The 27,907-nt window shown below is 49.0% G+C and overlaps 2 protein-coding genes and 1 long non-coding RNA gene across 4 annotated transcripts in view; 2 read left to right on the top strand and 1 right to left on the bottom strand.

Moving 5' to 3' along the window:
* Positions 1 to 225: 225 nt before the first annotated feature.
* On the top strand, positions 226 to 18,862 carry GOLM2 (golgi membrane protein 2). Of its 2 annotated transcripts, XM_069025672.1 has the most exons (10): positions 226 to 690; positions 6,408 to 6,462; positions 7,441 to 7,543; positions 8,586 to 8,676; positions 9,535 to 9,679; positions 9,905 to 9,985; positions 10,330 to 10,428; positions 11,043 to 11,216; positions 14,038 to 14,205; positions 17,641 to 18,862. In XM_069025672.1, the coding sequence occupies exons 1-10, from the start codon at positions 364 to 366 to the stop codon at positions 17,712 to 17,714; spliced, it is 1,317 nt and encodes a 438-aa protein (XP_068881773.1). In that variant the 5' UTR covers positions 226 to 363; the 3' UTR covers positions 17,715 to 18,862. The 2 variants fall into 2 exon arrangements, with proteins under 2 accessions (XP_068881773.1, XP_068881774.1); XM_069025673.1 differs by lacking the exon at positions 14,038 to 14,205 and having other exon boundaries at positions 228 to 690.
* Positions 18,863 to 20,046: 1,184 nt separating this feature from the next.
* Positions 20,047 to 23,404, bottom strand: LOC138116279 (uncharacterized). The gene is made up of 2 exons (XR_011154088.1): positions 23,339 to 23,404; positions 20,047 to 22,915 (listed from the first exon to the last, which is right to left on the bottom strand). It is a non-coding gene; the product is annotated as an uncharacterized lncRNA (long non-coding RNA).
* A 292-nt stretch (positions 23,405 to 23,696) lies between these two features.
* The window catches only part of CTDSPL2 (CTD small phosphatase like 2), a 31,599-nt gene continuing 27,388 nt past the window's right edge, over positions 23,697 to 27,907 (top strand). The window contains exon 1 of the mRNA XM_069025387.1: positions 23,697 to 23,761. The gene's annotated coding sequence lies outside the window, so the exon portion shown is untranslated. The remainder of the gene's footprint in view (positions 23,762 to 27,907) is intronic.

The following is a 27,907-nucleotide window of genomic DNA, read 5'->3' as shown; positions in this document are numbered from 1 at the left end:
TCTCGCGAAAGGCGCAAGGGGCGGGCAGCGGGCGGGGCGCCGCGGTGGCGGCTCGGCCGGTCCCTCACGGCCCGGCGGCGGCTCGGCTGGGACCGTCACAGCCCTGCTGGGCACCGCCTGCTCCCCTCGGGGTCTTTCCTCCCGCCGTTCTCTCCCAGCTCTCCTAGCCCGCCGCCCGCAGGGCCTCTTCCCTTCCCGCAGCTCCCCACCTTACCCCCCCCCCCCCCCGACCTCTCAGTCCCCCCCGGCTCATTTCCTCTTCCCCCCTCAGGATACCCCTTCCCCTTACATCCCCCCGCACCCTCAGGGCCCCCCTGAGCGCCTTCCCCGCTGCCCCTGAAGCCCCCGCCCTCGGCCTCCCCCATGGTGGGATTCGGGGCGAACCGCCGGGGCGGCCGCCTGCCCTCGCTGGTGCTCGTGGCGCTGCTGGCGGTGATCGCCGTGCTCGCCTTCCATTGCTGGAACGCGGCGTCCCGCCAGGCCCTGCTGCGGGAGGAGCTGGCCGAGCTGCAGAGCCAGGCCCAGCGCACCGAGGTGGCGCGGGGCCGCCTGGAGCGGCGGAACTCGGACCTCCTGGGCAAGGTGGACTCGCACAGGAAGCAGCTGGAGCAGAAGGAGGCGGACTACAGCCACCTGAGCAGCCAACTGCAGGCCAGGGACGGCCAGGTGAAGAGGTGCGAGGATGGCAAGGTAAGGGGAGGGGGCGGCGGGGGGGGTCCCGGTACCCTGCGGGGAGGCTCAGTCCCGGTCACTGTTAGTCCTCGCCTGCCCAAGGTGTCCCCGCAGCCTCTGCAGCCCGGGAGTGAATCAAGGCCCCGAGGCGCAGGTTTGGTGCTGCTGGGACAGCTGCAGCGCACTCTGATTTCTGAAAACGTCCCCAGAAAGAGCTGAAGATGTCCTGTGTGTGTGTGTGTGTGAGTGAACAATGAAATCCCGAGAGATCGCTCGTTTCCAGACGGCTGTTTCAAATTTACTTACTGTTTTTTAGCTTTCTGTCTCTGCTGAGAATATCTGATCTTTTGTGATCATTCAAGAAACCAGACACAACCGTAAAACTACAGTTTCGAGAGAAATGAAACCAGTGTGGTGTTCAATAGCACCCTGAGCTTGCCTCTTGGAATGCCTGGTACAGCACACTGATTTTTATGCTGCCAGCGTGTACTTGGGGAAAAAAAAAAACAAAGAACCCTGCTGCTGACTAACGTGTCATTTTCCTTGGCTTGGAGAAGCCAAGCTAATAGAAAATTCAGCTAGCCCTTTCAGTGGGGGTGGCCTGGGGATTTCTTTTGTTGTGGAAGATGAGTGAATGCCTCAGCTTTCACTGTTGTGCTTTCATAACCGTCCTGAACTGGGAAGTTCACGGGGCTCAGCACACAAGTCCTGCTCAGGGGGCGTGTGGGGTATATTTGCATGCAGGTCATCACTCTGCTCATTGAACACTGTTCTCACAGTGGGATTTATGGAAGTGTCACACTCTCCAGGGTAATTGCTGGCTAGGTTTGTTTTTCTGGTCCTTTCTTATCACACGTTGGATGAACAGCCTCAGAAAATGCATTTTAGTTGTCACAGAAAAGGCTGAATATGTACATGTCCCATTCCAGAGTTAGACTCCCCCAAACTGATTAAGTTTGTATTAAAGTTTAGTACTGAACCATTACAATTAAGCCCTTTGTGTGTTCAGCAAACATATTTTTAATTTTTATTTTTCCTTAGATTGCAATAAAAAGTCCAGTTGGATATGACATGGACTTCATGATCTTAAAGGTGTTTCCCAGCCTCAATGATTCAGTGATTCTAAAGCAGTTGGGGTTTAGCCAAGACACTTCCCCTTCTGTCTGCAAAAGGGCAGTCAGCTTGTCTGGTGTGTTAGTGTAACTGCCTGTGGGAGTAAAACTCTACTGGCAGGATTCAGGTAAGCTATCAGGCACAATTCATGAAGGATTTCTTCCTGGAAGGGGTGGTCAGGCATTGGAACTGCCCAGGGAGCTGGTGGAGTCCTGGAGGTGTCCAAGGAGGGCCTGGACACGGCACTCAGTGCTCTGGGCTGGGGACAAGGTGGGGATTGGGCACAAGTAGGACTCAGTGTTCAGGGGAGGCTTTTCCAGCCTCAGGGATTCTGTGATCCGTTACTGGGCTGCATGGCAAGGTGTGCTTTTAATGCAAGAAATTTGTATTTTTTTGGAAATCTGTGATGTGTTCTTGTAGGACACTGGGGGAGAAGATGTAGGTCTAAGCTGGGGGGTGCAGCACTGGTTACTGGAGCCAGGGCCCACTCGGATGCATGGGGTACAAACAGGTGCTGCTGGCTGCCCCTGCCTGCCCACCACTGTCGTGTTCCCAGAGATCTGCCTGGGGTTTGGATGCTCTGAGTGTGACACTGCACAGGGCAGAGCAGAAGGGCAGCAAGAGAAACGTGCCTAGTAAACATCCCAAATTAAATTTAGTGTTAATTGCCTGCAGTGTGTCTTCCTTCTTTGTTCCAAAAGCTGCCAGTTAAGGCTGTGAGAGCTTGTAGCTTTTTAACGTCCACTTTCGAAATGTTCAGAGTGCCCTAGGAGTCCAGAATAGCAGGATTTTATCAAAAACCAGTAGCTGGCCATTTTTCCTCCCATGTGAGCCACTGTCTTTTCTCAGTGGCAACAGTGTTTGTTTTTTTTCTAAAACCTTTTAATTGACTTTACTTAAGTGACTATTACTGCTCTGAGAGTAGAGAATAAAGCTTTGTTTAAGAGAATGAAAGTCTGTCATAAGGAAACAGTAGTAAATATAAAGTGTCTGACCAAAAAAGGCTTGAGTGATAATTTTTTTCCTCTCAAAATAGAATTTGGCAAGTCTGTCTGACCAAACTGCTCGTAACCTGTGATCTTAGTCCATTTGTGAAATGCAGGAGCTGAAATAAAACCCCAACATTGGTATCAAGTGATCACAACAAATTCAGGCTCGTTTTAAGGAAAACTCATTTGAAGATTCTGCTCTGGTGGTTCTCAGTGTCAGTTCTGCTTTGTGCTCCTTTGTCCTCAGCTGAGGTCCTTTGCCTTGTGGTTGCATAAATCAAGTGCCTTTCCCAGGGCTGAGGCAACTCCAGTCTCTGCAGCAGCTTCCTCTTGGCTCAGGGATCTCTGGAGTCAAGGCCAAACCCTTGGCTCTCCCCTCTGTCCCCTGCTCGTGGAACGAGCCTGTCACACTGCACCAGGGTGGTGTTTGCTCTTGAGAGCAAATATGGGAGTGTGACCCAGTGTCTTGTGTTTAAAAAGAAACAGCAAAAGCATGAATTCTCTCTTGTGGTGAGCTCCTGAGGGTCTGTTGGACCTTGGAACAAACAAGGAGTTCTCTTTTGGAGCTCCCTGTGAGAGGCAAACAGGGGTAATGCCTACCCTGGAATTTGGACAGGTGCTGCATGCACAGGTAGCATCAGCTTCCTCAGTATTCCACGGGTTTTTGCAGCATACCATTAGGTTTTGGGGTTTTTCCATTGCTTTGCATATCCATTTGCAATAAAATGTGTGACTGGCAGGAATCTATGGTGGAGAGGTTCCAGGTGGCAGGCGCCCAGTGTGCAGGGAGCACCTCTCATTCCTTACCTGCTGCTGGCCATGCTGGGTGTGGAACACAGCCCTGCCCAGAAATGCTTGGGATGAAGCTGTTAAGTCAAACATCCCCAGGAGCAGCTAGGTCTGTTCTTTGTTGCCAAAACTTGGTAACTCCCCAGTTTGCAAAGCTGTAGCTTGACAGCAGCAATGTGGAGTTGTTACATGGCAAGACTCACAACTCAGATAGCACTGGAGGGTTGCCACATGTCCATGCACAGGATTTCTGGTGTTTTTTTCCTGTGCAGGGCTCATTGGGCTACAGAGGGTTTATTTTCTCCATCCCAAGTGCTTGGAAAGGCCCTGAGGAGCCCCTGAGAGCTCAGCAGTGCAAACAGGTCTAGACCAGAGGAGGACATGGCCCAGGAAGAACTGGACCTGCGCCATGGCTCGTGAAGTGTGGGTTTTGCATGTGTAGGTGGAACAGATCCCATGAATCATAAAAAAGCTTCTTCCCTTTCTATCCTTCAGATGAGGGACATTTGCTGTCAGCTGAGCTGGTTTGGATATAAATTCTGTCACTTCTCTCTGAAACTCGAAATCATCAAAAGGAAAGCTTGTGTGATAAAAGTGCTGCGTGTTCCCATGCAGCTCCTGCTCACAGACAGCAGCCCTCCTCCAGCCAGGCACATGGTTATGGGATGAGCAGGAGCCAGTGGGAAGGGTTTGTGTGTGGGGAATTCTCATAGAGGAGGGTCTGAAAACAGACCCCGATACTTCCCAGGATCTCCTTTGTTTGTAGGTTTATTGGGTTCTGGGAAACAACTGCATTAGAATGGAAGACAGGAAAATGTGGTTATTGCCTGTGGTTTTGTAAAATAGGGGGAGATACTTGTTTATTAACACAACAAATCAATGTGTGTACCTGCTCCCCTATCCCGGGTCATTGGAGGAGGAGCTGGCATGGTGGGTGCCCAGTGGATGGAGAGGCTTGGTGGTGATTTGTGTTTTCTGCTTCCTCATGTGTCCCCACTGCAGGGCCAGTTGTGCTTTTGAAGTGAAGCTCTGCAAGTCCTTACCCGGGCAGTCACTGATGGGATGTTGCTTTGTGCATCCTGTAAGGGGGCCTTGAATGCCTCGGTGGGCAGAGCATGAGGCACACGTGGCTCTGACATGCCGGGAGGCTCCTTGAGTGTCCCTGTGGGGAGTAATTTTGTCCCTGTTTCAGAGCACTGTGGTCAGAGGGCTCAGGTTACCTAAAGATCACATTCCTGGTGGAATTAATAAATGCTGACAGATTAACTGTGGAGCTGGACTTTTCAGTTATGTTCCAGGATTTGGAGGAAATATGCTCAAGGCCATTTTGTTTATTTTACTGGGTTTTTTTTGCTCTGTCCCTAATTTTTCAGTTCTGCTTGCTTTCTTTTTTTTGTGAAAATCCTTGTGAAGCAGTGCTGTGTCCTGCCATAGGTGGGGGCCATGGTGGTGCCTCTCCAGGCCCTGGAACCCTCTTGACTTCTGTTTTGGGCATGAGTCAGGATTTGCCTGCACTCTTGCATGCCCTGCTCCAGGGATGAACCAGGATCCTGCAGTGCCCTGCTGCCAGGGATAGCCAGGATCCTGCAGGCTGGCACAAAACCTCTGCTGCCCAAGGAACCTCTGTTGTGTGCCAGGAGCTGTCGGATGCGTGCCCTGTGTACACTGTGTGCTGCAGAAAAGCACCATCCCTGCAGTTCCTGCATGGCCGGAGTCTGTAGTCAGGAATGCCTGATCGTATCCATATGGGACAAATGGATCAGCCTGGTCAGAGTGCCTCTTGTAACAACAAAAACACAATGGGAAATATATTTAAAGAATGAATAATTTGATAAAAGGGAAGGCACAGGTAGGAGGAAGAAGTCCTAGAGGCAGGGCAGATGTGTTTTGGGTTTTTTTGACAGGAAATGGAGGTGACTGATGTAGACACTTCAGGGACTTGGGGGGGAACTGAAACAGCCCCTGTGTCCAGGCGTGTCCCCGTGTATGTCCCAGCACGTCCTGGCCAAGTGGCTGTGCTGGCACTGCAGTGTGCTGTTCCCAGAGGTGATGCTGACCTTGTCACCCACACGTGACAGCCCTGCTCAGCACCTTCCTGCAGGTGCCCTTTGTACTACCATGAAACTGCAAGAAAAACCACAGCACCTGAGGTGCCTGGGGGCAGGTGAAGATTTTTACCCCGTTTCATAGAATATTCCACACGTGAATCTTCTCTTTGTTCCTGCTGGTTTTTGTCTTTATGTAATTACAGAATGAAGCATCTTCAGGACTTTGTGTACATGCACTTCTTACTTATTGTAACTATTTCTTTCCTTACTAAAAATGCCAAAAGCTGTTGTAGAAGTTTACTGGTGTGAGATTCCCTCTCAAAATAAAATGTGTGTTAGGATGTTAGATAGCAACACATAAAAGATTTGTTTAAATATAACTAGTCTATTATATCATATACCTTAGGTAACAATTGGTTTTGCTGTGGATGCTGTGTTTATTTTTATCCACCTGTGCTTTAACATTGGCTGTTTACAGTCCCTCTTGCAATATCCTGATGCAGCATGTTTATTTTAGTCCAGGCAATCTACTTTTTTGATCCAACTATGTTCTGGAATTAAAATTGAAGCCACTGCTAGCAAAGCCTGAACACAGTGTTTAGTTTGGTGATGTCACTTACAGATCACTAAATACACATTTCTTAGATTTACAGGAACTTTGTGCACGTCACTCCGGTAATCCTGTCCATAAGCTGGCTTTACAAAGCAAACAGACACACCTGAGTCTTCACAGCCCAAACCATCCCTCCCCAACCTGCTGGTCACCTGTATTTATCCAACTTTCTCTTCCTTCCAGATGAAGCTGCAAAACAACATCTCGTATCAGATGGCAGACATACATCGGCTAAAGGGTAAGGGATTCATGGCCAAACTCATTTGGCAGGCTGAAGTTGTGCATTTTAACTGCCCAGGTGCTGCAGAATGCAGTTTAAATGAAGGATCTGGTGATGCTGGAACATCTCACAATGTGAAATCTCATTGTATTTGTTACCTGGTGTGGGTAAGTGCAGAGTTGGCTCTCACTTACTTTGCTGCAGAAAGAACGTGTATTCTGGCACTGCTGAGTTACAAGACAGTAGAATCATTTTCATGGCCAAATACACAGTTTAATCGAGTCCAATCAGAAACACTGTGATGGTTATGCTGGGTTAGAAAAGGTCCAGGAAACATCTCTGAAGTTCTGTACAGACATGATTATAATGCCTGTGGTGTTGCTGTATTCAGGGTACTTCAGAGTGAGCCGGAACGTGCTCAGATGTGAACATGCCTGCATACAACACACACGGTTTCTGCCTGTATCCATGTAGCTGCAGCTTAAAGTAGTAGGGAGCTTCATTATTTGTAGCCTGAGGAACAGGGAGAACTTCTAGAGCAGCTGTGAAGACCAGAAATCCGTGTTGGCTTTATGGATAGCAGGAAGGTGCCTCCTTTTGTACACTTACTGCAGACAAACAGTGTTTGAGCATCCTGCCTGGAGTAACCTGGCAGCACTTCCATGTTACTCAGAGAGACAGAATCTTTCAGGAAATTATGGAGATTTCCAACAGATACGTGAAATAGCATTGTGCAAGGCTTCTGAATGCAAAGGTACAGAAACATTTAGGGGGATTGGCATAGCATCAGAAGAATTTGTCTCTAATTCATGCTGCCATCTGGCACACGAGTAAAGTGGCATCTTCTTCAAATTGGTTTAAGAATCTTTAAAGTATGTCTAGACATGAAACTTGAGCAATTTCATACTTCTTTAGCAATATTGGAAATTGTATCTCCCATGGGGCATATTTTGTTTTCTTTCTGTATTCATGTTGATTTTTGCTTTTTTGGCCTAGAACAACTGGCAGAGTTACGGCAGGAATTCATCCGCCAGGAGGATCAGCTGCATGAGTACAAGAAGAACAACACGTACCTGACAAGGAGGCTGGAATATGACAGGTATGTCCTCAGGAGTGTTGGTAACTGCAGGTTGGTGCGTGTGATGGGGACCTGTATTTACTAAACAGTGCTAATTAATCTCATGTCTGCTAATCATCAAACGCGAGTGTGCTCACTTGGCAATGCACCTGAGCTGACTGTTTGACTTTCAAGTTCTTTGTGGTGTTGTAGTCCTTCTCCCAACATGAGATAGGAGCTAAGGAAAATCTTGACTTAGTGGAATTGTTCTGCATTTTGAAGTCAATGTATTTTTTATAACATGGAGATTTAGTTCACTAACACGTGAAAGTTTAAAGGACACAATGCTGTGTCACCAGCGTTGTTAATTGCTGCCTTTCTAGTAGTGTAATTTCATTTGTTTCAACTGAAGCTGAAAGCACCTTGTGTAGATTGAAATTTTAAGTTGACTTCAGCCTTTTAAGTTGATGATAGGGAAACAGGGAGAACAAATACTCCTGGAGCTTTGAGGAGTGAGGAAGACTTAACACTTGATAAAGTGTTTGAAACTTTTACACACATGAAGTGTTTCTGTGCTATGTTGAGCGTTTGTGGGACATGGGAGTTTTGGTGATTGGGCTGATGTCATGGCATGTTGAGGAAGTTGGGACACCTGGCTGTGTATTCAGATCGTGTTATTTGAGTTGGGAGCAGTAACTGATAGCAGCAGTTGTGCACCTTCTCTGTTGACAGCCAGGGGAGACACGTTGCCTTCCCAGTGGAATTAATATTTGCAGACAGATTAACTCTGGACCTTGACCTTTTGGTTGCATTCCAACTTCTGGAGGAAGTATATTCAAGGCTGTTCTCTTTATTTTACTGTTTTTTCTGCTCTGTGCCTATTTTTTCCAGTTCTGCTTTCCTTCTGTATTCAGTCCATTCCCACTCCGCATACATGCCAGGACCAGGCTTTTTGGGCAGACTATTCTAGTTATATCATCTCAGGTTTGGCTTTTTGTGCCACTTCATATTTTTTCCCTTATTTTATTTGTGGGAGAGCAGATCCAACAAATGAAGTGTAACTAATGGTGTGTTTCTCCTCAAGCCTGCAGTGTGGGCAGCAGATCAAGGAAATGAGACTGCAGCATGAAGAGAGCATCAAGAAATTAATGGACCAAATTGCACGGGAACAAAAGGTAATGCCAAGAAAGTGTGTGTTGAATGAGAAGAGCCCAAAGCTTGCTGTTTGCCTCAGAGATGTGGAGGGCTGGGACATTTCTTCCCTAACTTTGTGTTCAGTATCCCCCTGATACACCTAAGTGGGTGTCAAGGTAAGAAATCTGCCTATTGTCTCACCTGGTGGACTGAGCTCCAAGCTGAGGCCAAATTCTTTGTTTTGCTCCAGCCTTCCTCCATGATGTCATTGCTGAGGATTTCGGTTCTTGTCTGTAACATGGATATTGCTGTTCAGCTCTCCAGGGTGGGATCTGTGTTGTCAGAGCCTTACACAGGTTATTGCCCAGGGAGCCTGAGCTCTGCCGAGGCCTCGAGGTGCTAATGTGATGCAAATTGTGATGGTATTGAATGGTATCAAGAGTGTGATTGCATGAAACAGGCTTCCAGTAGAATTTGGGCCTCTTTGCTGCAAACAGATGCTTGAAATTTTGTTTCTTTACTTCATCTATAAGCATCTCAAATAATAGGGCAGACTGAGAGCAAGTTTGTTGCATCTTCTCTTACAGTCTAGAATTGTTTCAAGGCTCTGACCTGAGGCTCAAGGTTGATGTTACCTTAACCTGTTTGTGTTGTACTTAACACCTGTGTATGGCAGTAGAAATGTCCTGCAGCTGTGCTGTATTGAACATCTTCTGTCCAGTTGTGTTTCCAGAGCCCCAGGGTCCAGCTTTGTGCATAGAGGGCTCTGCTCTTTGCTTTGGTGATCATTGAATTCATAAATGCAATTTTGCTTACCCAAAGTAATCTTGAATTTGAGGGCGTTTGTTTTGTAATTTCCAGGGAAGTGTTTAATGTTGTCTCTTTATCTGTTCTAACAGGCCACACAAAAACTTCAGTCCAGTAAAGACACTGCAGTCAGTCCCAGCAATGGTGACCAGGCAATACCTGAGACTGTTGCAGAGGTGGAAGATAAAGACACAGTGAAGAATGAGGACCCTTCAGAACATGTTGCAAATGGCAAAGGTATTTCCTTTTTTGGGCTTTTCTGATAGAGAATGGGCCAGTTGTGTTGCATCCTTTGCCAGCCTCCAGACTGTGCATTTCTCTGAAGTAGAAGAAGGAATTGTTTGGCTCAGATAACTTGATTCGCTGCAGTGATTGTTCTAAGTTAGAGCCTTCCACAAGAGGGAAATTCACTGTTCAGGCTGAAGGGTTAGTAAGGCAGAATATCCTTTTCTTGTCTTGCAGAGAAAATCAAACCAGGAGGAGACGCAGGCATGCCTGAAATAGAAGATAATGACCCTGCTAAAGCTGAAGATACTCCCACTGGTTAGGAGAAATACTCTTCATTCTTTCACATTTGGGTCTTGGTGATGTAGATGTTGTGTGTGAACACCATGTGGTTCATAGTGAGTGCAGACTTTTAAAATCTCTCTGTGGTAATAAAATTCAAGTGGGGTGTAAAATCAGACCGTTTCTACTGTGCCTTAGAGGTTTGAATTCCCAAAATGGAAGGGTTTGGATAATGCCCCTCCTGAAATCTTGTCTTTTATATTTTCATTAAGGAAACTATAAAAAAACCAGAAATTTACAGGACTGTTACAGCAAGACCAGGTAAATAGTGTGTTTGTTTCATGTTAATGCTTTTGTCCCTGTGATTTTTTTTTTTTTAGCTTTAAAGAAGCCACTTATTTCAGCTCCTAAAAGTGAAGGTCATCAGTCTGTTATGAATCTTCCAACTGAGCAGCCCCATGCTCCAAACCTGGCACCAGGTAAAATTCCTGTTAGCAGGTGATGAGGCAATATTTTGGTTACAAGAAGAAAACCAAGGATAAATTTCTGCAGGATCAAAGGTTGTGTTCTTACCTGGCTGAGGCACTTGGGCTGCTGTTGTATGATCTCTGCTTGTACCCTCCACACCAATAATTTCTGAGCCTTTTGACCAATCGCAGCTAAATTTGAGTTAGAAATTTCAAGGATAAGTGCTTCAGGATTCCTCCAGTGGACAGAGTAATTGAAATGAGTGTTGCTCCTTAGAGTACTAATTAGGCCTGCACCACCCCCTCAGGAGTTGGTTGTTGATCTCTTGGTAGCCACAGTCAGATGTTCCTGTTGCCTGCTCGGTGTCCTCCTGTCCCTGGGAACAGCTTACTTGAGGGTGACGTGGGAAAGGTTTAGGATGTGAGAACTTAAAAGTCCTGCAGTGAAAGGGTTTGGAAGAATTGCAGTTAGAAAAGAGACAAACCCATAGAAAATAAACTCAATGCTTGCAGATCAAGTCACTTTAATGTCAGAGAAATATCAGGTTATACCTGTACTGCAGGTGGCTTGTTCCAATCCTGTCCTGCTAAAATTCTGAGTATAACTTCACATTTTAATGTTGTAGGTTTGCCCAGTGACAGTGATGGAAATGCTGACATTGCCAAGCAGATCCCTCCAAATCCTCTCCAGCACTTGAATTTTGAAGAAAATGTGGAAACCCAGAAAGACCACAAAATTGAGCCAGACCAGATAAAAATCCCAAAGAGCCGAGTTAGTGACTTGCAGAAGATTAAGCAAAGTAAGTTGGCCAATGTCACACACTTCAATATATTAAAAAAATCCATTCATTTTTTATCTGTGTAAGTGCCTGTCTGGAAAATAGAGACCATTGCAGCTGGTGGCTTTGGAGAGGGAGCCTGAGAATGAATATAATGTGTTCCTGGGTAAAAGATATGCTTTAATGTGTTATTTTCCAAATGTATATTCAGTTATTTTAAAAAATTATTTCCTTGTCAGAATTTAAGATGCTTTTGGAAATTACTGCACAGTTAAATTGGTTAAGCCAGAACTTTGATACATGCAGGATGCTGAGTTACTCACTTTATTGCTTGACTTCAATACACTTTTTGGACAATATTGTAAGAATTCAGCCAAAACTGAGAAAACTTTGGTTGTTTTAATATCACTCGTGGAACTTTGTGATGGAGCAGGGACAAGCATATTACAAATTGTCACGGAAACTGGGCAGGCCTGGCTTCCACTCTGTGTACCCTGAGGTGTGCAAGGCTCATTATTTTATCAAAGGAGCTTCTGGAAGAGACTTCTGGAGTGAGAAGGCTTCTCATTTCAGTTGTTAGTTTTTTTAATGGTTCAGTTGTTGGGTTTGTTAATGCATTGTCTCTTCCCTGGTCACCGATTAAATGATGGGGGCATAGTTGTGTAGGCAGAAGCTGGGAAGGAATTGTCTCCATTGTAGGCTGTGAGGGGGTACCTGAGAGTCAGGAATTGTCCCCAGTTATTCTGTTCTCTTTGCTTCTTCATATTTGGAATAACTCCTATTGTACGTTTTAATGGTGCAATGAGGGAGAGACTTTATCACGAAAGGAATAGCTAATCCAGGTTTGTATAAGGTTTCTGTCCTGATGGTCAGGACAGACGTTCAGAAAGGTCCATTGGTGACAAACTCACCCCTGGTACGAAGGAGCCCAGCTCTGGCCCAGCTCTGCAGCTCCCACCATGGGCAAGTGCCTGGCTGGGTGTTGGCAACTGAGAGCTTTGAAGCAGAGGGTGCAGAGTGGAACTGTTCAGCCTGGAGGAGAGATGAGTCTGGGGAGACCTTAGAGTCCCTAAAGGAACTCCAAGAGAGCTGGAGAGGGACTTGGGACAAGGGCCTGGAGTGACAGGACAAGGGGAAATGGCTTCCCAGTGCCAGAGGGCAGGGATAGATGGGATATTGGGAAGGAATTGTTCCCTGTGAGGGTGGGGAGGCCCTGGCACAGGGTTCCCAGAGCATCTCTGGCTGCCCCTGGATCCCTGGAAGTGTGCAAGGCCAGGCTGGATGGGGCTTGGAGCAGGCTGGGATAGTGGAAGGTGTCCCTGCCCTGGCTGGGGCTGGGACAGGATGGACTCGCCAGACTGGCTGTGGTCCCTGAGCTCAGTCTGTAGCCTGTGTGGGCCTGCTGCATTTCCTTGGATCTCTTCATCATACTTCACCCTTTCCTTCTGTCAACTTCAATTCATTCAGTGCTTGTTTGTCACAGTATCTCTGGCTATCCACAGGCTGTTTTTGCTGGAAGTTGGGTACATGCCGTTGTCTTCCATGGCTCCCTTTGGGTTTAACGTGCAAATCCCGCTGTCCTATCTGGGTTTTGTATATAATGCAGTGTCAAAAATACCAACAGTAGTAGCCAGGATCACTCAATGAGACATGAACAGGCAACGAATAATGTATGGAACTTCGGAGTTCTAAACTGATAGTGGGTTTTTTTCTTGCTTGTTTTAAGAAAATACCTGAAACTGGTGTTCCTGTACATTTGAGCTGCACTAGGTGTGATTCTGGTGCTTCCCCCCCCCCATACAGAGAAGCACCATGGTACTGCTTCTGTCCTGGTTTTTATACATACATTGTTTTAGGAAATAATTCCACTTTTACATCTGTCCATTTTTAATCCTGATGTTGAAATCATTCTCCAGGTTTACTTCTCCATTAGTTGCTTGCACTGGGAATCACCACCTGCCCCAGCAGCCTTGGTGCCCAGTGTGTAAGGATTGTGTCACACTTTAATCCCAGTTTTTTCATTTATACACAACCTTCCAGGCCAGTGACCTCTGCAGACTCAGAGCTGCTTCCCTCAAGGACTGGGCTGGAAGAGGTCTCCCTGTATCCCATTAAACACCAGCTCTGAGCTGACATCACACCAGTAATCTCTCACTGTGTGCCTGGGTGATTGTCTGCTCATTCCATATATCCAGCTAATTCCTGTTTTTCTTGTGCATTGTTTCAGGATCTGAAACCATTCTTAATTTTTTGTTGGGAGATGAAAATACTGGATTTGGGACATTTTGAAAACTGTTAAAACTTAATAGGAAAGCAGAGTGTAAAGCCAACTGGATGAGTTTCCAAGCTGAGAGGCGAGGGCAGGCCTGTGCTGGGCTCCCTCCTGTGCCAGCAGGGCACCCTCTGCAGGCAGTGCCAGGCACCAGGGCAGCGTTGGATCACTCCAGGGTGTGCAAAATGCCAGGCCTCAGGAAAAGTGGATACTAACCCTTCCACTGAGTGAGTGCTCTTGTGCTTTTTGAGAAATCTTGTGCTGGTGCCTGTGGGCAATCCAAGGTGGAGCTGTTTGGGTGCTCACTCCAGCCCTTGCCGGTGGAGAGAGGAGCGTGGGACAGTCAGGCATCACGAGGTCAAGTGCTGGGTGTCAGAGCACATCATTCCTGCATGGAGGTGCTCCACGAGCCTCCTTCAACCCCTGCCCAAGCCCTCTCCCTTCTCCCGCCTTTCTCTCCAGCTGGAACTACCACAGACCCCGACTGCCTCCACCTGCGATCTGCTCTCATGTAGGATCTCCCTGTTTCTTTCCTCTCTACTGCTGACTCACTCCTTTCCTACTCCACAGGCCGGTTCTTTGATGAGAATGAATCCCCTGTGGACCCGCAGCAGGGTTCTAAACTGGCAGATTATAATGGGGATGATGGGAACGTGGGTGAGTATGAGGCAGACAAACAGGCTGAGCTGGCTTACAATGAGGAAGAGGATGGTGATGGTGGAGAAGAAGACGTCCAAGGTGAGCTTGGGCCTTACCTCCATCCCATTGTGATAAATCTATGCTGAGTTACTTGTTGAATTTGTGTAAAGCCTTGCTGGTTTAGCTGATGACAAATTGCTCAGACAGAACAAACAAGCTTGAAATTTGGTCTCATTCTCTGTGGGACAGCAACAATGCAACAGCCTTGAGTGAGAGAGTTTTGGCACCTCACTGCCGTTGTGTATGGTTCCTGCTAGGAAAAGCAAGACCCTAAATTCTAAACATGGTTTTACCCAAACCCCCAGCTCTGGCCCCTTGCTGGGAGGGCTTTGGGCACTGACATTCCTAAATTGTCAAATAGAGAAATGTAGTGGTTTGACTCCTGCTCTTGTCACACCTGCCTGGAGCTGGTGTGCAGTGAGGCCTCAGGTGGTGATTCCAGGTGTAACTTTTGTGCATTATACACAGATTCAACAGGCTTGTGGTGTTCCTGCTAACCCACCTCGGAGCTCCTGATCCAGTGCTGCCTAACACCTGTGTGTGCATGGCCATTCCCTGTCCTGCATGTAGCTCCCTCGCTTGCCTCTGCCTGCCTTGTCTGCCTTCTCCATCCAGCTGTTTGGGGATATTTGTGACAGGCCTGCATGTCTGTAGGGTGAGAGTGTTGTGTAAACATAGAGAATATTTCCAGTTAAATGAAAGTGTAAAATAAAGAGGGGAAAAAAAAATAGGAAATGGGACAAAAATCCTACAGGCCCCCTGATTTTGACCCTCATACTATGAGTTATATAAGTTAATAAGCTTTTAGCTGGAGGTTTTTCAGGCACCGTATTTAATTGGCATCTAAGCGAAATGAATCGGCAAAGCCAGTAAAAAGCAGCTGATTGTGTGGACATGCAGCTAAGTGCAGTGTCAGCAGGCTGGGCTGGGCTGGGAGTTTGAAACCCATGCACAAGTGAAAGAATAGGATGGACCAGAACCTGTAGCAATTAATTAACTTACTAATGAACTGCAGTGCCTGCTGCTCCAGCTGCAGCCTGTTCTGTGCCCCTCGTGCTCCGAACTCAGAGGGGGTTTGTGTGTCACACCTGGCCTTCTGGCGGGTGGTCCCTGGGCTGGCAGCTGCTCATCCAGGCTGGCAGCTGCACAAAGGCACAGGGGGATGAAGAGCAGCCTGGTCCAGTAGCAAGTGTCCCTGCCTATGGCAGGGAGTGGAATGAGATGGGCTTTAAGGTCCCTTCCCACCCAAACCATCCTGGGATTCTGTGATTGACAGCATTTCTGTCTGTGCTGGGGCCATGGGAGCCATGCTCCTGATGGTGCTGGGCTGTTGTGGGCAGAGAGTGCAGGGTGTCCTGTGTGTCCCTGAGCCCTGCAAGCCCTGGCAGTCCCGTGGGTGGGGGTTTCGTAGTTCAGTTCCATTCTCCTCAGTCAGCAGTGGGTCCTGCCCAGCTCCTCGCTGCAGTAGTTCTGTACCTGGGCTTCAGGATGCAGCTCTGGAGGTTGTAACTGGGGTTGAGTCTGTGCTGACTGGTGCCATCTGCCTGGGTTAGCCTGGGTGCTCTGGACAACCTTTTCTGTGAAGAAATGTTCCCAAGTATCCAGTGTGACCCTCCCCTGGCACAGCTTGAGGCCGTTTCCTCTTGTCCTGTCCCTTGTTCCCTGGGAGCAGAGCCAGACCCCCACCTGGCTGCCCCTGTCAGGTGGCTGTAGGTGGCTGCCACACGGTGCAGGGATGAACCACCCTGCCTCTGTCCCCATCCCACACAGCTCTTGTTGCCCCTTGGAGCTCTGTGCTGCTTCGTCAGCATGAGTACCTGGCTGTGGGGGCCTTCACAGGGGAGCTGATGGCTCAGGCAGCAGCTGTGCCATGAAGTTACAGTGACATGGGCAGCATTCCCCAATGCCACTTGGGAAAGGGTGGGCGTGATACAGCTATAAGTGGTGGAAAAAAAATGTTAAACCACAGAGATTGGGCTTGTGTAACTTGCACTGTGAGTGGTGGTTGAAAAAACAGAGCTCTGATTGACAGTGACCCCATAAAAACATTTCCCATCCAGGTGGGGTCCCTGCAAGGTCCCTGCTCTGGTGGCTTGGAATTTGGACTTGGGGAAGATCCTTTTCCTGATGAACCCCTCTGTGTCTGTATAGACAGACTGGATTGAGAGCTGGTAGTAAAGGTTAAAGGGTGACTTCTGGAAGCTTCTTCCTGAGGGATGGTCTGAGCAGAGTGTGTTACTACCTCAAACCACATTTCCCAAGCTTTGTTCTGGTTTTCCTTAATAGCTTATTGTGTTGGCTTGAGCTGTGATTTGAGTGTGGCCAGTGGTGCTTCCAGGATCAGTATTCCAGAAAAAGTGGCTGCTTCAGGCTTCATATTCATTCGTCTGCAGGGCAGGAGAGGGCAGAACTGGGGGGGTTGGAGGGAGGGTGGTTGTAATTGTTGAGGGAGGGGAAAAAAACGAGAGAATTTCTGTCTAAAAGCTGTCAGGGAAACATCACCCAGGTCTGCATCAGGCTGAACAGAGCCTGTGGCATGTGCCACAAAGCCACTGGAGTCCACGTGGTTTCTGTTGCCTCCAGGAATGTGCAGGCTTAGGTTGAAATTATCCAGGGAAAATACCCAATATGGGGGATGTTCCTTGGGGCAGGGCAGCACCCAGCCTGGTTCCTTTGCTCAGGCACCTGCAGAAGGGCAAGGGGATGTTTGAAGGTGGCAGCTTATAAAATGTCTGTTAATAAACTCCAGGATGTCCCGGTGCTGTGGTGGTGTTTTCTTATGGAACAAACCTGTGGCATGCAGGTGAACTCCAGCCTTTTGCTGCTGGAGCAGCCCTCAGGTCCCTGCCTGGCTCCTGGGGTGCTGGGTGTGAAGGTGTGGAGAGCTGCAGGCAGCTCGGCAGCCGGCGGAAGATGAATGAACTCAACTTGGATTTCCTTTGCTGTGAACAAGAGTCTTTCCTGATATAAAGGATTAGCACTGAGGTGCAGGAGAAGCTTATTCTTTGGAACAAATTGAAGTTTTAGGGTTTTTTTGCTTTTTGAGGGAAGGAGTCTGGAAGGAGTCCCAGTGTTAGTCCCTGAGGTTCCCAGCCTCTGTGAAGCCTTACAGTGTCAGCTCTGGGAATGGGACTGTCTGCAGGAGTTGGGTTTTTGTGGGGGAGTTTGAAAGCTTGATAGGCAAAGCCCAGCAGCTGGTGTGACTGTGCTGCAGTGTCTGAAGTCAGGCAGTCTGTGAAGTGGGGCTGCCCTGCAGCCAGAGATCTCCACCTGGAGCACTGACCGCTGGGCTGGAAGCACAGCCACATATCCTGTGCCTGCTGACTCCATCCCGTCACCAGCCCTGGCCAGCTTGGTGCTGTGCCCTTTAGCAGCATGTCCTGGGAAACTGTACTTTGATATTTTTTCAGTGATACCACATCAGATCAGATCTGAGAATTTTGATTGTAATCTAATTACAATCTGTTATTGCAGATGATGAGGAGCGAGACCTGCAGAACGACCTGGGGGACTACAGCAAGTCTCGCCTCAGTGACGGGGTCCTGTAGGCCCCGGTCACAGACAGCTCAACCCAGGAACTTGAGGCCCTGCAAAACTGAACCTGTTTTACTCCAGTGTTTCCTACTTCCAAGGAAGCTGAGGATCAAGTGCCGAGTGTGCTCAGCAGCAGGTGAAGAGGACCCGCTCTGTACATATGTACATATTTGTACTATTGTAGGTTGTATTAAACCCACATCTTTGCTGTTACATGGAGCTGGTTACTCAGCCTGGTCCTTATCTGAAATAATCTCCACACTTAAACCCAGTCTCTAAACACAGGCTGAACTGTTTCTGCCATTTAGAACACTTGGAACCTGGAGAACTTGTACAGTTTCTACCTGATGTAACAAAGCTGCTGTGGAAGCCATGTACAGCCAAGGACTCCTTTTCTACAGTCCCACCTGTGTGGCAGAACTGCTGCTCCCAAGTGCTGGGGTTTGTACAGCAGGTGAGAATGGAACGTCATAGGGACTGGGAACTGAATGGTTCAATAACTGCTCCTTCCTCACTGCAACCCAGCACCACATCCCATTGAACTCCTGTACAGTGACCACATCTTGTAGCTAGAGCTGGAAATCTATAGTAGGACTTGAATAATTTGATACATCCCAAAAAAGTCGTGCAACTAATAGCTTGATTTAAAAGGTGATACATATAATTCACAGCTTGTAGGAAATCTTCGTGTTAAAGAGAGCAAGTGTGTCAGTAAGATGCACATCTCCAGCAGCTGTGTCCCTCAATGGAAGGACCAGCCCATACCCAGCTAAACATGCTGTAGGTGCTGGTGTGCTGTCCCAGAGTGTCCATCCCAGGTCCAGCCACTCTAGTTAATTTCCAGTTTGATCCCTTGACCTGAACACCCACCACATCCCATGGTTTGGTTTTCTCCATCAGATCTGTAAGTCAGACCCTTTTCTGTATTGTGTTCAAGCACTTCCAGAATTGATGGAGATGATTCCACTTTTCTGCAGTGGTGGGAACAAAGGGGATTGTCCCCCCTGCTCCCCCAAGGGCTCCTGTGGACACAGGCTGTAAGCCCTGATGAGGGTGATTGAACTCATCCCTGTGCTCAGGTGCTGGGCTGAAGTAATGGGTCAGGTTTGCTCCTTGCCAGCTCAGTGAAGCTCTTAAATAAAGTTCAATGCTTGTACAATTATGTTATGGGGTTTTAAGACAATTTATTATTACTTCCAAGTGTCAATGGCAAAAAAAAAATTCCTCCCAGTTTCTGCATTTAAAAAGTGGAACTCCAGCTCAGCGCTGTGTCCTGGTTCCAGCTGAACCCCATGTTCTCCGAAGTAGTGCAGCATCACACAGCACAGCTTGGGGAGACCCCTAAATTAAAGAGCTTCTCTGCCTTTTCTTTTTCTTTGCATTCTATGTATTCTCTTTTTTTCCTCTTTCTGTCAGAGTGATTACTCTGCTTCACCCTAGTGAGGCCACAGCTGGAGTATTGTGTTCAATTCTGGGCTCCACAGCTTAGGAAAGACAGGGGGCTACTGGTGAGGGTTGAGGAGGCCACAAAGATGATGAGGGGTCTGGAGCATCTCTCTAATCAGGAGATGCAGATTCATGGGCCCGCAGCTGTCCCTGCAGCCAGGCTGTGTGGCAGCACTTGGGCTCTGAGCACCGAGAATGACAAACCAGCTCGGGTTTGTTTTGAAAATGCTGTTCCAACATCCGAGTGCCGTTTGTGTGGAGCCGATTCCCGTTTCCATGGCAATGGCAGCACAGACAACGCTGACAGATCTCGAGCAGCTGCTTCCCTCAGCACCCAGCGACACTGGGAATCAAACTGGCTCTCGCATTCCGGGGTCCACAGGAGAAATCCAACAAAGCCTCTTCCCACCATGGCCCAGCCCAGATTTTAACCAACATGCCCAGATAGCTCCAGCAGCACACCCAGTCCTGCGTCTGAGGTTCCAGTTATAGATCCCATTGTATCCACGTGGCAATGCATTTAAAACAAGGAGCAGGGAGCTGAGATTCGGCTGCCAAGGCTGAGGGATGAGTTCAGGCAGTGTGAGAAATGCAAGCACCTCCACCCAACAGCCAGAGAAACAACTCCACTTATTCCAGCCAGTCCTACCTGCCCAATTTTGGAGGTTTTCAGCAAACAGGCTCTGCCAAAGCTTTCCCAAAGTCACATGGATCCCAGAAAAACAAAGAATCACTGATGAACCCATTTTAATTTCAAAATGAGGAAAACCAGACTGATGGGCAGGATCTTGCCAAAAGGTGAAACCCAGTTCTGGATGAAACAAACCCCCATATTTTTCAGCATTTTAACAGCCATGAAGAGCTTTTGATACTTTGAAGTGACAAAAAACAGACACAAGATAATGGTTTGTGGATTTTATTAAATGTTATCACTTTACATTTTCATATATGCAAACACAGCAACAGTGGGAAATCCAAAGCCTGCAGGACAGAAGAGCTTGTGAGTGGGGTTCTGCATTAGAACATACAGAAAGTACAAAAGGTTTTCTTCTCTATAAATCTATTTACTGCCCCTGTTTACAGTTTGCAGACCAGAGAAAGCTGGATTGAACAATGCTGGTTCATGTGGTGGTTTTGGAGGTCCCAAGGTCTCAGCAGGACCCACTTCTGTGTGCACACATATCTCTGAAGAAATTCTCTATCTGAAAACTTTATCCCTATTAAGAAGAATTTCCACGTGCCATAAATCTGTCAGCTGCAATCCCTGCTCCAGGAGATACACGGAGCTTTCAGTACCCTGGGACCCAAGTATGGAACTTCCAGTTGAAGTAACCTGGGACCCTTCCTTGAGGATACTGACCAAAATATTTGATAGGATCAAAAGTCTTGCTGTGACAAACTAGAAAATGTGAGATTTGGCACTTTATAAGGAGGAGCAGTGTCCTGCTGTTCCAGCTGGCTCCAGGACTGAGGAGACCAGTTTAAATAAAACAGGAAAACAAACCCACAAAACCAACTGGGGCCATCCCTCCCTATTTGTGAGAGTGCAGTGGAATTTTCAAGCCAGCCAGAAAAAGAGTAATGGTATTTATGCCTGAATTTCTTTATGCCAATATAGAAACCATAATACTCCAATTCCTCAACCTATATGAAACCCGATGTAGCCACACTGGGATTACTGGTATGGATAATCTACAGTTCAACTTCCCAAAACTGGGTTTGACTACTCGTGGCTGTGCATTTCCATCCCTGGAGGAATGTCTCATGCCACTCTCCAGTGCTGCACTGTGCCAGATCAAACACAAGGTTCATTCCCATGTGCTTCTGTGGGGATTGGGAGCAGATGAATCCCTGTTGCTGTCAGCTGGAGTGTCTGCAGTGAGAACAGCAAGTCTGGAGTGCTCCTGGACAGCCAGATTGGCTCCCAGACGCCGGGGATGGAGGAGCAGCACAGCCTGGGAGCTGCTTCTCTTTTAACTCTGGTCACCTATCCAACAGAATTGATTCCCTTCAGAAAGGCAAAAGAAAACAGCAAACACTGAAAATGGGCAATAGTAAGATATAAACCCAAAGAAGACTCCTGAAATTACTGAGAAGTGCCAGATGCTGAAATTAAACTGAAACTGGAATAAACCCCACCCAGCCCTGAGCTGCAGATCCTCCAAACAGCTGCCCAAGACACTTTGAACCCGGCCCACATCAGCTCTGCTCAAGCAGGGAACTCACTCTGGAGCACTTCGGTTTACATGATGTATAAACACAGAGCTAAGGGCTCTGCAAGGCTCAAGGAAAAAGAGTTGAGAGGAAATCCTAAAGCATGAGGAATGGCCTTCAAGGAGCAGTCAGGATCCCACTGTGGGAATGGGCAGTGGTCTGACAACTACACATTTCCCCTTCAGTTTCTCTGTGAAGCAAACATGCTCCTCGAATGTCTCATTGTGACTGGAGCCCAAATCCTCTGGCAGGGGGAAGCCCACTGCTGCCAACTGAGCCTTTTCTTTGGCCCAAACACACATTCCGAGCTCCGAAGGCGCCATGTGCCGGCACAGGATTTTTACACTTCACACACGGAGCTGAAGCTGTGCTTGGGAAGAGGGACGTGCTCCGTGGGGAGCAGGGTACAGCAGGGGACTTTTGAACTTCTCCCTGCACAGCAACACCATCAGCAAGATGATTTTTCATATTCCCTTTCCTGCCAGTCCAGCCCCCTCTCCCTAATTCAGCACCAGGGAACTTGAGGAGAGCACAAGGCACTGCGAAACACAAATTTTGATATCCTGTAACACAGAAAAGGCCAGTTCTCATTGCTGTAAAGATCAATTTTAACCCTGAGTCACACGTTTAATCTATTCTCAAGAGTGTTTTTGGCCGTGCTGGTGCTCACACAAATATCTGCTTGCTTTGAATCTTGCTGGATCATCTCCTGTGGCAGCTCGTTTCATTTTAATTACATGGCTTGAGAGAGTATTTCCACCCACCATTTCCCAAAACTCCCACTTTCTAAGTATCAATGTCCTTTTGGGCTCACAGTGTGAGACATCACACAGTTATCCTGCCATACAAGTTCCTCCTAAGGGACTGCCAAACCATCTTAATGAGGCTTTAACATGCCCAAACTAACCTTTTTCACAGCTGATCATTCACAAGAAATACCTGAATGCTCTAAAGGAATATGGTTACCTGTTCTGAATGAGGACTGCACTGTTTCCACTGCCTTCCTATGACCTCTTTTCTATGGTAAAATTAGCTTTATAGTGTCTTCTGCTAAAGACAGACTAGTAGAGTCCTGTGACAGAATTCTAAAAACAAATCTTGGCTTCACAGCAGCAGATGTGCTTCTCTTTAACAAGCCAATAAATATTTTAGGTGACTAGAGAGCTGGGACTTCTATAATCTGATCCACGTTCAAAAGCTAAGCAGGGAGTCAACAGGTACCAGGAAACACAACACCCGTGTAGGCTTCTTTACTGCCAAATTAGAGGATGCCAGATACTCCCATAAAACCCTTCCATTCTGGGCAATACCTTGAGATGTTATCCTGTCATAACACAGGTGAACCTGCGAACTGAAGATTTCTGTTTAAAAGACTGGTGGGTAAAAGTGATCATCAACAGAAGAATTAAGATAGCCAAGTTCAGTAGCATTTAAATGAGAAATGTAAGCCTCCCTACATCCTCCTATACTGCAAGAGATGGCCAAGCTGCTTCATTATGCCCTTCAAATAGTAAAGCATGCAGCATCCTCAGCATTTCACACACAAAGCGGCTGCCTAGGAAAAAAAAAAAAAAAGCGGAAATAAAACTTCACACCAGAGTCCACAGGCGACTTAAAACAGCAACCGAAACCACAAGCCAGCACTGCCCTACGCTTTGGGAATGGGACGGAGAGCGAGCCAGCAGGGCCGGGCCGGGCCGGCACAGCCGAGGAGAGGCCACGGGAGCGTCCGGCGGTGCCCACGGGAGCGCGGGGAGGGGGCGGCCGGAGCCGCGAGCGGCCCGGGACTCCGCTGCCGGTCCGTCCTCCGCCTGCGGCGAGTCCTGCCCGGCGCTGCCGCCGCGCCGCTGCTCCCGGGAAGCGCCGGAAGAGCCGGGACCCGCCGGGAAGGGCCGGGACTCGCTCCCGCTCCCCCCTCATCCCCTCTCCCCCCCACCCCGCCCGCGCGGTCCCCTCAGAGCTCCCCTTCTCCCCTCACCTCCCGGCGCGGCGGCTCAGCCCGGCCCAGCTCGGCCCGGCGCCAGGATACCGGAGCGGCCGTGCCTCCTCCGCTGACGCAGCTCGGCCGCGGGGCCCTGGGCACCGCTGCCGGTCCCGGTCCCGATCCCGATCCCGCCGACTCCGGGCGCCGCTCCCGCGCCAGGCCCCGTTCCCTCCTTCCCGGCCTGCCCCGGCCCGGCCCCCTCCCCCGGCCGGGCGCGCCTGCGCGGCGGCCCCGCTGCCATCCGGGTCCCTCGGTGCGGTGCAGCGGGTCGGTAGGCGGGAAATGGCGACTGAGCGCTGAGCGCCGAGCGCCCGGAGCGCGGACCCGCCGCCACCGCCAGCACCCTCCGCCCGTCCGCCCGCCCGCCCGCCCGCAGCGCGGCCCCGCGGCGCCGCTCCCCGGCCCCCGCTCCCGCAGGTGAGTGACGCGGCGGACCCGCGCGGGTCCCAGCCCGGGATCAGGTGGGGGCGCGGGGTGGCCGCTCCGAGTGACCGGCGGGATGTCCCCTCGGGGCCTGCCCGCGGCGGGCCCGCTGCCCGCGGACACACCGCGTCCCCCCCTCTCGCCCCCCGCGGCCGCCGCGGAGCCCCGGGCGAGCCCCGGCCGCAGCCCTGCCGGGCCGGCCCTGCCGCGGGGAGCGGCGGAGCGGTGTCACCCCGCCTGACACCCCCCGCCCGCCCCTCCAGGCCGAGGCCTGCGGCGGGTCCCGCCCGCCCGGCCCGTCCCGCGCCCCGGGGCCGGGCCGGAGCCGCAGCGCTGCGGGCGCATCGCGGGCCGTGCCCGCGCGGGTCCCGCGCAGGACGCGCCTGTTGCTGGTGTTGTTGTCGCCGCCGGGGCGGCAGCGCTGGACGCGGCTGTCACCGGCCCCGGGGAGAAGCGGGACGGGGACGGCGGGGTCGGCCGCCCCGGCGGGTGTCGGGGTCCGCGGTGCCCGGGCAGGGCTCCCGGCGGCGGCTCGAGGGATGTCAGCGCAGCGGGGCGCGGGGGACACCAACTTTGTCGCTGTCACCGGCGGGGGCGGTGGCCGCGCTGGACCCGCCGGCACCGTGCAGGACCCCCGCCGTCTAGGGCCGTTATTGGCATTCCCGGTCCCTGCTGGGAACGCGGCGGAAGGAATTAGCATGCTGCATACCACATTGATTATCTGCTCGCTCGGTGTTACTGGAGAGCACTGTACAAGCCTGTTGCTCAATTTTATGGTACTTAAGAGCGCTCGAGAGGACAGGTCTGGCTGTTTCTTTGTGGCTGTTTGGGTGAGCTCTAGCCCAGGTCTGTCCAGGGTACTTTGTCCTCTGTGGTGACAGTTGTGATGCTTTTTCTGGTCCCAAGCCTATTGTTTCTGGGAAGGATTTTCCATCGTCTTCCAGGTGCTTATGGTGCACTTTCAAAAGTAATTTCGAGTTTGTCATTATTGTCTTTGCCTTTCTTGATATGTTTCCACTGTTAGAGTAGTCCGTGAAGAGGATCTCCAAGTATAACTATTACTCTGTTGCCTTGGGCAAGTGACAACCTCTTTTGCCGTTTCTCCATGAGTAAAATGGGGATAATGATACCTTGGAGAGTTGTTACAAGAAGTAGTTAATGTTTGTAGAGGACTTAAAAGACCTAAGTGTTATTAATTAAGCCCCATGACACATTAAGGTAAGAGTTAGCGAGCCAGGTTTGCACATGGATGAACTGAGGCAGGAAGAGATTATGATTTAGCCAGAGTAACGTCCTGGATCTGTGACAATAGCAGAAAACAAGTTGTAACTACTTCATGCTGTAGGCACAAGCGAGCCGTTCCGGATAACAGATAGGATTCCAAGATTACTTGCCCCTCCCTCACCCCCCCTCCCAATTTCAGGCTTTTCTACTTTAGGAGGTTCTGCCTGTGTGACTTCCAGTTGACAGGATAGCTCCAAGGACACTTATGACTTGCCCACTTAAAAGTGTTTCAGCAGTTTTCATAACAAGATATATGTTCTAGGATGCAAGCCAAATCCCAACTTAAATTCCATGAAACATTCTCCTCTTTTCCCCTGAAAACATCGTGTGGAACTTAGTTAAGACTTGATCCTGTTCCAGTCACTGCAGCATGCACTAAAGCTGAATTCCTGTTTCATCAAAGTTCTTTATTAAAGAAAAATTCCCCTGTCAGTCTGCCCTGGAGATTGAATAGGACAGTTGGATCATTTTTCTAAGGATGTAAACATTCCACGTATGCTGGAGCTGTACGTGCATTTCATAATTGAAAGGTGACTTTCCATCCCCAGCCTTGCACCGCAAGTGTTGGTAACTCCCTTCCAGGGTGGTGATTCCCCAGCACAAGGATGTGACACTGTCAGAGGCTCAGTAGCATTAAGCAGTTAAAAAACCAGAAAAAGTGGTCTGAATTCAAAAGGAAACTGAGTCTTCACCTTCCCAAGTTTTTCCATACTGCATTGGCTTTTCTTTGATCTCTTGTAATGCTGCGAGATTGACACCAACAGAAATCGTGTTTGCAGGAGACTTTAGGAATCACATATGCTCTTTTGACAGATTTCTATGCACATATTTCATTCCTGTGGAAGAATCTTTTCCACAGGTGTAAGTGGAAGAATAACTTGGAGCACTTGCACATTTTTGTAAAAACCATTCTGAAAATCAGGCTGAACTGTTTTGGCAAGAACTTGCAAGAAATGCTTGAGCAAGGGGGTTGGACAAGAGAAACTCCAGGATTCCTACCTCAACCATTCTGGAAGCTGTAAAACCAGGATGCATGAAGTAGGACTGGAATCTGACAGAAAATGAAAATTCCTATGTGTTTGTAGACATATGTGTGCTCTGAGAGGAGCTTTAGGCTTCTTGCCCTTTTGGGACAGTAACTTGGGGTTCCAGAGCATCATCATGATCATTTCAGGATCACAGCTGAATATGTAATTGTATAACCCTAAAACTGCCTTTTCTGGGTTATGGGTGTGCAGCTGTTCCCTGTCCAAGCCCTGCACAAGTTCTGCCCCATCCATGTGTTTCCAGCCTGCTCTCCTCAGGGAAGCCAGTTCCGATACATGATAGGTTTTTTGGACTTTGGTAATGTCAGTGTAGGAGTACTAAGATTATCCCAGATTTAAAGGCTGCCCCTTCCCACACTCGCTCCCTCTGTGACTGCATCCTTATTCCATACTTCCTCAGGAGTATTCCTCTCCACAAGTGCCTTTCTCATTCATCACTGAGAGTAGATCAGGTGTGATGATTCTTACTCCTCTTAGCCCAGAAAGTAAAGGACCAAGTCTGGATGAAATCCCTTCATTTGCTGGCACCTAAATCACTGGCACCATCTCTTGTACATTTTAAATAGGAGATTGGTTTTTGTCTGTTGTATATGAAAAGTTCCTGCGGTGCTGCTTCCAGCTCTGGGGTTCCCAGCGCAGGAGGGACATGGACCTGTTAAAATGAGTCCAGAGGAGACCACCAAGGATCAGAGGGATGGAGAAGCTCTGTTGTGGGGGAAGCCTGGGAGAATTGGGATTGTTCGGCCTGGAGAAGAGAAGCTTCAGGGTGATATAACTGTGCTCTTCCAGGACCTGAAGGAGCCAACAAGAATGATGGAAAGAGACCCTTTACAAGGGTGACAGGACAAGGGGGAGTGGCTTCCCAGTGCCAGAGGGCAGGGATAGATGGGATATTGGGAAGGAATTCCTCCCTGTGAGGCTGGGGAGGCCCAGGCACAGGTTCCCAGAGAAGCTGTGACTACCCCTGGATCCCTGGAAGTGTCCAAGGCCAGCCTGGACGGGGCTTGGAGCAGGCTGGGATAGTGGAAGGTGTCCCTGCCCTGACTGGGGCTGGAACAGGATCAGCTTTAAGGTCCCTCCCAACCCAGACCATTCTACGATCTGTGATTTGATGTTTGTACATCCCAGCTAAACCTGCAGAAAATGCAAATATGCACCACAAGTGCAGAGTTGATTAATCAAATTCATGATGGGTTGTGATTTTCAGGGGGCAGACAGTTCAAATGGAACTGTCACTGCTGGGATCCTGGGAGGGAAGAACAAGCTCTCAGCAGCTGGTTTAAGAGGAGCTCTCCCAGGCAGGATGTGACAGTGCCAGCCCTACCAAGAGCTCTATCCCAGGGGAATTCCCTGGAGTGCCACGGTAGCTGCAGTGAGGTGCAGCGCTTCCGATTGCTTGAGAGAAACTCACATACACCCAGGTGCTTGAAAGCCTATCTAACATGTTGTTTACATGTTGAGATGCCTAGATGGCCATTATTTAGTGTTTTAGAAAAATAAATATTTGACATTCACAGATGAAGACATTTTCAATAGCACTTGAAAAATTAAGTGGGAAATCATCCACATCTAAAGCAATCAGCTCAGGGGTTGGGTCGGAGCTTCCCAGTTGGCAGTCCTAACTTTTTCTAAATAGATTACTTCCCAATCAGATCAGTTTCAGTAATTACTTTGATTAAGGTCCTCTTAACTTCTTAAATGATAAGTTCTCTCATCATATCCTGTGATCCAAGGAAAACCCTTGTCAGGACAATCTGCTATAAGAAAACAAGGGAGTTGAGCATCAGCCTGCAGTGCACTTCCACCTCTG

The sequence above is a fragment of the Aphelocoma coerulescens genome, chromosome 10, assembly GCF_041296385.1.
Source record: "Aphelocoma coerulescens isolate FSJ_1873_10779 chromosome 10, UR_Acoe_1.0, whole genome shotgun sequence".
NCBI lineage: Eukaryota > Metazoa > Chordata > Aves > Passeriformes > Corvidae > Aphelocoma > Aphelocoma coerulescens.
Note: the sequence above shows the minus strand (reverse complement) of the source record. Positions and strands in the feature narration are given on the sequence as shown.